At 49.5% G+C, this 9,110-nt stretch overlaps 1 protein-coding gene across 1 annotated transcript in view; it reads right to left on the bottom strand.

The window, feature by feature from the left end:
* Window positions 1-86: 86 nt before the first annotated feature.
* lrp1ab (low density lipoprotein receptor-related protein 1Ab) overlaps window positions 87-9,110 on the bottom strand; it is a 79,402-nt gene continuing 70,378 nt past the window's right edge. The window contains exons 71-88 of the mRNA XM_047039379.1: window positions 8,956-9,078; window positions 8,668-8,802; window positions 8,090-8,227; window positions 7,766-7,885; window positions 7,327-7,622; window positions 6,839-7,017; window positions 6,469-6,575; window positions 6,218-6,337; window positions 5,889-6,065; window positions 5,540-5,680; window positions 5,191-5,364; window positions 4,735-4,896; window positions 4,430-4,601; window positions 3,954-4,052; window positions 3,476-3,570; window positions 3,280-3,373; window positions 2,187-2,331; window positions 87-1,950 (exon numbers count right to left, since the gene is read on the bottom strand). Of these exons, the coding sequence (XP_046895335.1) occupies window positions 1,813-1,950; window positions 2,187-2,331; window positions 3,280-3,373; window positions 3,476-3,570; window positions 3,954-4,052; window positions 4,430-4,601; window positions 4,735-4,896; window positions 5,191-5,364; window positions 5,540-5,680; window positions 5,889-6,065; window positions 6,218-6,337; window positions 6,469-6,575; window positions 6,839-7,017; window positions 7,327-7,622; window positions 7,766-7,885; window positions 8,090-8,227; window positions 8,668-8,802; window positions 8,956-9,078 (2,615 nt within the window). The 3' untranslated portion in view covers window positions 87-1,812. The remainder of the gene's footprint in view (window positions 1,951-2,186; window positions 2,332-3,279; window positions 3,374-3,475; window positions 3,571-3,953; window positions 4,053-4,429; window positions 4,602-4,734; window positions 4,897-5,190; window positions 5,365-5,539; window positions 5,681-5,888; window positions 6,066-6,217; window positions 6,338-6,468; window positions 6,576-6,838; window positions 7,018-7,326; window positions 7,623-7,765; window positions 7,886-8,089; window positions 8,228-8,667; window positions 8,803-8,955; window positions 9,079-9,110) is intronic.

Genomic DNA, 9,110 nt, shown 5'->3' with positions numbered 1-9,110 from the left:
TTGTATATTTTTGTCATGATATAGCCAAAGATCCATTCTGTTCTCCTCGACCCCCTTAAATGAAGGCCAGAACAACCATGCATTTCTACTATAAAAATCCATTTATTTTCTTATATCAAAAGAAAGAAATGAAATCATAAACCAAACAATGCGGCTGTGGGATTTATAATCATCATTTTCTCCCCCAAAATGATCAAACGACTGTTCAAATTTGACATGGATCAATGGTAAAAAATTACAGAGCAGGAATTTGGAAAAACAAAAGTCAAATGAATGAATACTGTTATAGAGAGGAGTAAGCCAGAGCATCATTTTATTGGAGTACTATGCAGGGTACTTATGGCAGATATGGCTGATAACCTGTGTTAGAAGCAGCATGATCGGCAGTGCGTGAAATAGAGACACCCAGTTGACTGTCCCAGACAGACGGCAAGCTAACAGAAGCCTTACATTAGCAGCAAGGCAGAGGAATTAACAGGGGGGCAATCAGAGAGCTAACAGTCAATCTCCCCAGAATGCACTTAACAATAAGTATCGGAATGAAATGACAAAGGCATGTAATTACGTGCATCAAAACAAACTGAAAAGGTGAAACTCCCAAAGAAGTATCATACTCTATACCATCTCCTGAAATGCGTTTTACAATCACAGACTAAGGACGAAATCTATATGCTGTCTCTCTCAAGTTTCTTGTTCTGGTCAGGGAGAGTTCCAGAAGAGGGCAGGCCTTCCGGAGGCTTGTGTTGTGGCAGCGTCCTAAAAACTTTGTTGAAGAGTCACTGAGTGAACACCTCAGGCTTCTACTGCGATCCTGATCCTTCTGGTGCACTGAAGAACTACAACTCCCATCCAGGACACCGTCCTCTGTTCCTCCAAGGCCACAGACAGCCATCCCAGAGTCTTTAAACTGGAACATCGACTTTGTTACAATCACACACACACATTCATCACTGACATGTAAGCGTAGCACAGAATTTATACAGAGACCAAAAAAAAGGTGATAAAACAATTATTGACTGCTATTTGTTATTGGTGTTTGTATTCCTGGGTATACTGTTGAAGACACTTTGTTAATATGTTTATATATATATATATATAACTTTCGCTTGTGCAAGGAAGAAAAGACAATCACTTTGTTCATTGATACAACAGTATGGGCATCATTTCTCCGATGCTGACTCCATGTGTGCATGTGCAGGTTCAGAACTCCCATGAGGCCTTGCAGCCTGGGTCTACCTCCAGAGCTCCAACAGAGGACACAGACACAAAGTGACGTCAACCAAACCAGCGTCCCATTAGCATTCATGACCAGACGTCCAACTCGTCCCTCCATTCCCCTCGGCATCTTTCAACAAATGCTTTGGGCAATTTTCAGAAATGGAACAATGTTTGTCTTGCCCTATACAATTCATACAAAAATAAAAAATTTAAAATTATTTCACTGTTGGTTTTCTACCACTCTATTCTTTAAATTTGCACAGAGGTAGTGGCTATATGGATGAAGAGGGGGAGGAAGAGCAGTGAAATGGTGAGGTGGGGAGAAAAAAAAGAAGAGAATTGAGTACTGTCTATAAAATGGTTCCTTTTTCATTCCGGAGGAATTATTTTCCCTATTTGTCAAAGAACAAAATATAATACTGCAATCACATACAAAAGTAGTCCTTCATTTTATACATTTTATACAGCGGTCTCACTTTCTTTCTTTTTTGTTTGTTGCTTTTTTCTTCCAATTGGTAAAAGGCATTTGAAGAGAGTTTGTATGCTCAGCCAATGGGGGGCAGGGCAGGGCGAGGCGCTAGGCAGAGTGCTGTCCTACGCCAGCGGGTCACTCAGGTCGTCGTCGCCCTGGGAGAGCAGCTCCTTCTTCTCGTCGGTGCTGGCCAGAGAGGAGCGGCTGGTCTGGGCTCCCATGTACAGGGTGGCGTACACTGGGTTGGTGAAGTTAGTGGGCTGCAGGACAGGGAGAGGGACATGGACGCTACGTCACGGGCTCAACGTACACGTGGAGGCGGGACTCATCAAAAGCTTTGAGTCAACACGTCAAAGCATGTGTCGTGTGTCCACTTTAGCATAATGTATTATAATGTGGGTTTCTAGGTGTAATTCCCTCTCAGGTAATATGTTGTTACCTTCAAAGATTCAGCAGAGTGAACACCTGTGTACATATGTTGTGCGTGTGTGTGTACCTTGTCTGGGTCCAAAGTGAAGTCTGAATCCAGGAGTTCCCCAGCGTCATCGTCAGGTTCTCCTTCGTAGATCTTGTACGCAGGGTTCCCGATCTCCACGTTCATGGACCCGTTGGTCATTCTGTGGTGCTGGAAGCCTTTAGCCCTGTGAACACACACACAGCCACACACACACAGCCACACACAGCCACACACAGCCACACACACAGAGAATCAGACAGTGACCTCAAAGCATACATGCTTCACAGGAAAAGGGCGACACGTGAACACACACGGGTAGAGCCAGAAAAAGCCTCTAGTCAAGCCAATAAAAAAGGGAGAAAAATCCAGCATACACCAAACGTTGACACACAGTCAACAACATTCAGTACACAACTGACTTCATGTACTCACAGACATGGAAAAGGCAACACAGAAACATGGAGAGTTGCTGTGGCAACACGGTAGCACAAATGGGCTTTTATCAAAAGGCCATTTGAACATACTCGGCAGTATACGACTGTGTAAAAGTGTGTATTAAGGAGAATGCTGGATTTTCACACTGACTGCTACTGTACAATGACAGGCACAGCATCGCTACCGATAGTATAAACAAGCTATTCATAGACATAAACAGGAAGAGGTATGGGAAGGGGAAAGGGAGGGGGAGACGGAAAATGGCCTCTGCTTGGTCTTTCAACAACCGATCTGTTATCAGGTTGTCTTAACGGGTCCCTGCGTTGCTGGGTGGGAGACCCCGCACACATCAGGAGAGAGCAGGCAGGGGACAGACAGACAGAGAGGCCAGCCAACAACTGCACCAAAACACAGCATGGTCGCTCTGATTGGACAGTAGGGAAATGGAAGGTTGCTGTGAGGAATTTTGGGCAACGGAGACAGGTAAAAGATGGAACCCTATCAAGTTACCGCGAGTGTCGGGAACGAGATTTGCCTGGCCATAGAGACCTGGGGGGACAGGAAAGAAGTGGTTATCCCCAGGAGAGGGGAGGGACAGCCACAGAGAAAGAGGAAGGTGAGAAAGAGAGACAGCAGATGTAAAGTAAGACGAGTTCACAAAGTCCCAGGAACAAGTCATGCAAGTCCGTCTCCATACCCCCGCATTCTCCTCTTGTACCACAGGATGGCGCCGACCACCAGCAGTGCCAGTAACAGCAGCAGCAGCACTGGGGTGACCACGGAGGCCGTGCCTGGGGACAGGAAGAAGAACTTGTTGACCAGGGTGCAGGGTCAGGAGGAGAGGGGAAGGTTTATGAATGGCTCAGGTGTTGAATACAACAAAGGTACTTTACTGGTCTCATTCATCTTACTTCCACTGGATCCTCGAGAGTCGGCATCAGTAAAGACAGCGTCGCTGCACCTGTAGCCGGTCCATCCAGTGGGACACCTACAGACGAGTCAAAGTGCAGAGGTTCACGAGAAAGTGTCCACACTTTGCCTGAAGGGGTCTTTGTAAGCTCTTACAACCCCTTGGCGAGCTCGGATACTTCATTCATAACACCACATTATTTCAGTACTTTTCGAAGCAGATTTCAAACTAAAGTCTGTTTTGTCCCTCGCATTAAAAACGATCAAAGAAAAAAATCTTCCTTGCATTGCATTTGGAGTCCACAAATGTAGCATTTATGACATTTATATAGCATAGATACTAAAAAGACCATTTTTTGGGGTCACACAGTGGAAAGTGTAGCTCGACTAAAAGGGTTTCAGACAGCCCTAAGGTCCTGCTGCTCTGGTCTGACTGCCCAATGTGTGTGTGAGTGATCTTACTTGCACTGGGGCAGTAGGGAGCGGGGGTCCACGGTGCACTGGCCGTTGAGACAGAAGTTGAGACAGGAGTAGCAGCTGGGCTGCAGCAGGCCGTCACAGCTGCACAGAGAGCAGTCAGGGCCGGGGGCAGAGGAAGACACAGTGAGACACCAGGACTACCACCCAGTCCCAGGTTGGAGGAAATAATAATAATACAGGCTGTCCTCTACACTAACCACTGACATACTGTTAGAACGGTGCAACTCTAGTCCTTGGTGATATGCTGTGTTCGCTATGTGTACTTGTCCAGTCGCTTTGGATAGAAGTCTCTGCTTCATGGCAACAAAATGGATATGATGGATACGCAGTTCATGTGATGGAATACACTGGTTTGTGTATGTGGGTGGAACAGAGTCCAGTGGATTCCAGTGGCTTGTGTGTGACTACTGACTAGTCTGAGTGTCTTTATGCATGGGACACGGCGGGCCCTTGCGTACCTGCAGGTGACCTCTCCAGTCGGTTTCGGCGTACACTTGCCCGTCCCACAGTACACACACTTGTCCAGCTCACATTTGGGCCCCAGGAACTGAGGTGGACAGCGACACAGCTTGGTACCGTTGTCGGTCTGCAGACACATGCCCTCGTTCTGGCAGAAGCCTTCACACTTGGCTGAGGAAGAGGGCGGCAGCTTAGCACAAACATCAAGTCTGAATCCTTCGAAAACAGCCTTCTTTCCTTTGAATGACTGAATGTGTTCGGGTCATCCTGCCAGCAGAGGGCGATAGGGAGGGCAGACACTCACTGAACTGACACTGGTCCCCCAGGAACCCGGGTGGGCAGCGGCAGGCGGGCTGGTTCCCCTGGTTGACGGAGCAGTTGCCTCCATTGTGGCAGTAGTCCTGGCAGGTCTGCTGGTTACAGTGGGGGCCAGTGAAGCCCTTCAGACAGCGACAGGTAGGCGAACCTGCGACCAGGAGGGGAGCGAGGTTAGTACTCTCAGGGAGGAGTGTGACGTTTGTCTACACCCTGATGAGCCCAGATATATACACGTACTCCTGTTGTGAGGTATTTTAAAAAGTACTTTCAGTATATGTTCAGAGTTGCTCGACTGAAGGGCTGCTCTCTTTTCCAATACACCGTGGTCTGTGTGTGTGTTTATGTTACTGTTCAGGTATGTTTGTTTGCTTGTTGGTTGCTTTATGAGTGTGTGTATGTATATGTGTGTGTCCTTGTGTGTGTGCACGCTGTGGTCCGCTACCTGTGGGTGAGGCGGTGCAGGTGCCCCCGTTGTGGCAGTAGTCCCTGCACTGGTTCACCTCACACCTCTCCCCACTGTAGGTGGGCTGGCAGCGACACTTGGCCTGCTGCCGGGCGTTGAAGTAGCAGGTGCCCCCGTTCTGACACTGGACAGTGCACGTCGCCACGGGCGGGGCTGGGGGAGGGAGGGAGGGGGGGAGGGAGAGAGTTAGGGCTGGAGGAGGAGTTAATGACAGAGTACAGTTTGTATTTCTATGGAGACCTTCACATGCAGAAGCAACTGTTGTTTTGTGGGTATACACGGTGTACAGTACCTCATCTAGTGTGTGTGTGTGTGCGTGTGTGCTCACAGAATGGAGACTGTGTGGGAGACGGTCTCTCCACGCAGGTGCCGTTGTTAGCCACTCTGTCGTTGGGGCAGGTGCAGACCGGCCCGCTGGGACTCAGCAGACACAGCCACTCACACTTCTTCCTGTCACATGGGTTGGTCACTGACACCACACAGAGAGGGAACAACCAATCAGCACACAGACGAAGCAACACATAAAAACGTTTTGACCATTCATTTTGATGGTCAGTAAATCTCTAAGGGCATGTGTTCTTGGTTTCAGACTAGGCTTGGTCTATGATGGCTGGGGAGCCAGGCCTGTATGGGGAACAAGTGGGTGACCTGTGATGTAGTCAGATGGTAGATCTCACCCTCAGGCTGTTTGTAGCGGTGGTAGAGCACTATGTCTGTGGCGTGGTTGATGCCAGTGGTCAGGTTCTCAACGGAGCCCTTGCCAAACTTGTTGACCCGGAACACCACATTGTTGATATAGGTGACCCCATATATGTAGTCCTCAAAGATGTCTATGCTGAAAGGATGGAGGAGGTCTGGTCGGGAGAGAGGAGGGAAATGTCATACCGTTAGCACTGCTGTCGGTCATATTTTCTACTGAAGGAAAGAATTGAATTAGTGTCGTCTGTAAAGCTGAATCCCGATGAAAAGCTCGAGGTTATCTAGGAGTCGAAAAAGGGAACGGAACTGTTTTTGAGGTTGGTGACGGCGATGACCGGGTCTGAGCCGTTGAGACGCACACTGCCGATCACGGAGAGCTTAGCGTCGGCCCAGTACAGACGCTCGCTGAAGTAGTCCACCGCCAGACCTGCAGACAAGAGGACAGATGCCAGGTAGACCATCAAACAACTGAACTACTATCAATCCCACAATGCTATAACCCTATGCTAGGCTACAGTGGAGTATAAGGCGAGATGCTAGGCTAACGCTAACACGGACCTGTGGGCCACTGGATGTTCTCGTGGACCAGGGTCTGTCTCAGGGTTCCATCCATGGCTGCTGTCTCAATCTTCGGGTGGTTACCCCAGTCTGCCCAATACATGGTCCTGGGAGCACAGACACACACGGTCAAAACAGCTGCACGTGACACCGGCCTCATGTGAACACTGAAAGGGCATCCTTCCTTTTCATCAATCACAGGTCTGGCCGTAACAGCAGCTCTGAAGAAGAGCACTTTAAGGAACACAATTATGCTAGATCCTGTACTACCTCAAGAAAACAGGAAAACAGGAGTACTACTCAAAGAGGAAGTAGAACTAGTAACTGGGGATTTCTTATGACATCTTCCCTGTCCTGGGTGGTCTCTCACCCTCTCTGTGGGTCCACCACGATGGCATAGGGCTCATCGATCATGCCAGAGATGAGGGTCTTCCGATTGTGGCCTGATATCTGGGCCACTTCGATCACGTCCCGTCCAGAGTCGGTCCAGTACAGGTTCCCGGCCACCCAGTCCACAGCTATGCCACGAGGCATCTTCAGCTCTGGGATCTGACGGAGTGTGGAGACAGTCACTGGCTGGAGTTCGTTTGGGACAGGAATTGAACGGTCTTGTCATCTCGGGTGCAAAACCTTTTTTTAAATATATTTATTCTTCCTGAGAATATGTGTCATGTTTTTGTGTGTGTAACAGGGGTGTAGGTTTCATTATACTTTTTGAAAACAACAAATCCCCCCCCCCCCTTATTAAGAAAATCATATTTAGAGGTAGCATCCTCAGTTAAGTCCAAAGAAGCCCCGCCCACATGAGAACACAAACCGACGCCCCCTGGCGCGTGACGTGGGCGTGCCGAGCCTCACCTCCAGCGTGGTGACCCCGCCCTCGCTCTGGCGCCGGTGCCGGTGCGAGTTGGAGGAGGGGCCGGAGGGGCCGGAGGGGGCGGAGCCTCCGGGCAGCTCGTGGTAGGAGATGCGCCCCGTGTGCCAGTTGGTCCAGAAGACGCGGTTGGTCTTGACGTGCAGGTCCATGGCGTCGATGCGCACGTTGGCGTCGCCCTGGAACGTCTGCTCGTAGCGCCAGTTGGGCATGCCGGGGTCCAGGCTGCGGATCTCGTTGTCGTCGGCGATGTACAGCACCTGTCTGCTGCTGTTGAGGCCTGGGAGAGGAGGGGGGGATACGCATGGAAATATGTAAGTAGTTGGTTCAATTATAACACAACACAAACACATTTGTTTATTTGACAAGTTCTTGGCCTTTGGCATCCTGGCTAAATGAGCCGTTTGAGAACCGTGCCCTTACTGTCTGCCTTGCAGGTGTCGTTGATCCTGGAGAAGTACTTGCTGCAGCTGCATTTGTAGGAGCCCTTGGTGTTGTTGCAGATGTGGGAGCAAATTCCAAACTGCTGACACTCATTCTTATCTGAGACGGGTCAGGAAAAGGACAGGTTAGGAAACAGTGACAGGGCGGTTAGGAGATAAGTGAACACAGACTTGTCCTCTTCTGGCGTGTTCTACATGACGGAAAGGAGCTCCTTAGATCAGAGCAGCACGTGCATCTCCTGACAGAGAATCCAGAGGGGACAGAACTTGGACAGACATGGGCTCCCAGGGCGTGGCCTCCTACCTTGGCAGGTGTTGTGTCCAGTCTTCTGGAAGCCTGGCTTGCAGGAGCAGAAGGAGTCGGTCCCGTTGGTGACGCAGTAGGCCTCGTCTCCGTCTCCACACAGGGTCCTGTTACTCCTGCAGTCGTTCAGCTTGGTGTCTGCACGTCGACACACAGCCATTAGGGAGCGTTAGCTGGGGTTGTCATCAAGCACAGTTTGCTGTGTGTTGCTGTCACATCAATGGTGAAGGGATTACTGACCACCATGTGTCATGAAATAGCTACCGGTATATGTGGTGGGGTTGAATCCATTACGGTTTAAGTTTCTATGTTGTTTTCCAAACACTGAGCATTAGAATGTATGGTAAGCGCACTTCTGTGCTAACAGTTTTCTTCATTTAAGGGATTGGTTCGGTTGAGACTAAAGTACCACATAGTACCACACGGAACTTCAATGAAGCATCAATGAAGATTCTTGATTGTAAGGAGTTCCTAGCACGACAACAAATCCACACCTTTGACTGGGATCACGTTGATTCACTATGTTTTCAGTTAGCGCGGTGAAAGACCTGAGTTCTGCTTCAAGTGGAGACTCGCACCTGTCTTGCAGCTGATCTCGTCAGAGCCGTAGTCCTCGCAGTCGTTGAAGAAGTTGCAGCGCAGGTTGGAGCTGATGCACCTGCCGTTGTTACACAGGAACTCGTCCTTCTCACATGAGGGAACAGCCGGGGGGACTTCTGGGAGCACACACACACATATCAAACGGTTGTAAGTTTGGTTACACACACACCCACACACACACACAACAGCTACAGTACATTTCACAACAATCCCTTGAGCAGAGATAGATTGAGGGGAGGTCAGGGCAGCTGGTTCCCACAACTCACGGCAGTTCAGTTCATCCGAGTTGTCCCCACAGTTGTCAACACCATCGCACTGTGTGGACACCCGCAGACACACGCGGTCGTTGTGGCAACGCAAATGCCTGGTGGTAGGGCACTGGAAGTTCCCTGTGGGAGTGGCAGATAGGAGATAGCAACAG

Source organism: Hypomesus transpacificus, chromosome 18 (genome assembly GCF_021917145.1).
Source record: "Hypomesus transpacificus isolate Combined female chromosome 18, fHypTra1, whole genome shotgun sequence".
Lineage (NCBI taxonomy): Eukaryota > Metazoa > Chordata > Actinopteri > Osmeriformes > Osmeridae > Hypomesus > Hypomesus transpacificus.
This window is presented reverse-complemented; position numbering and strand designations above follow the sequence as displayed.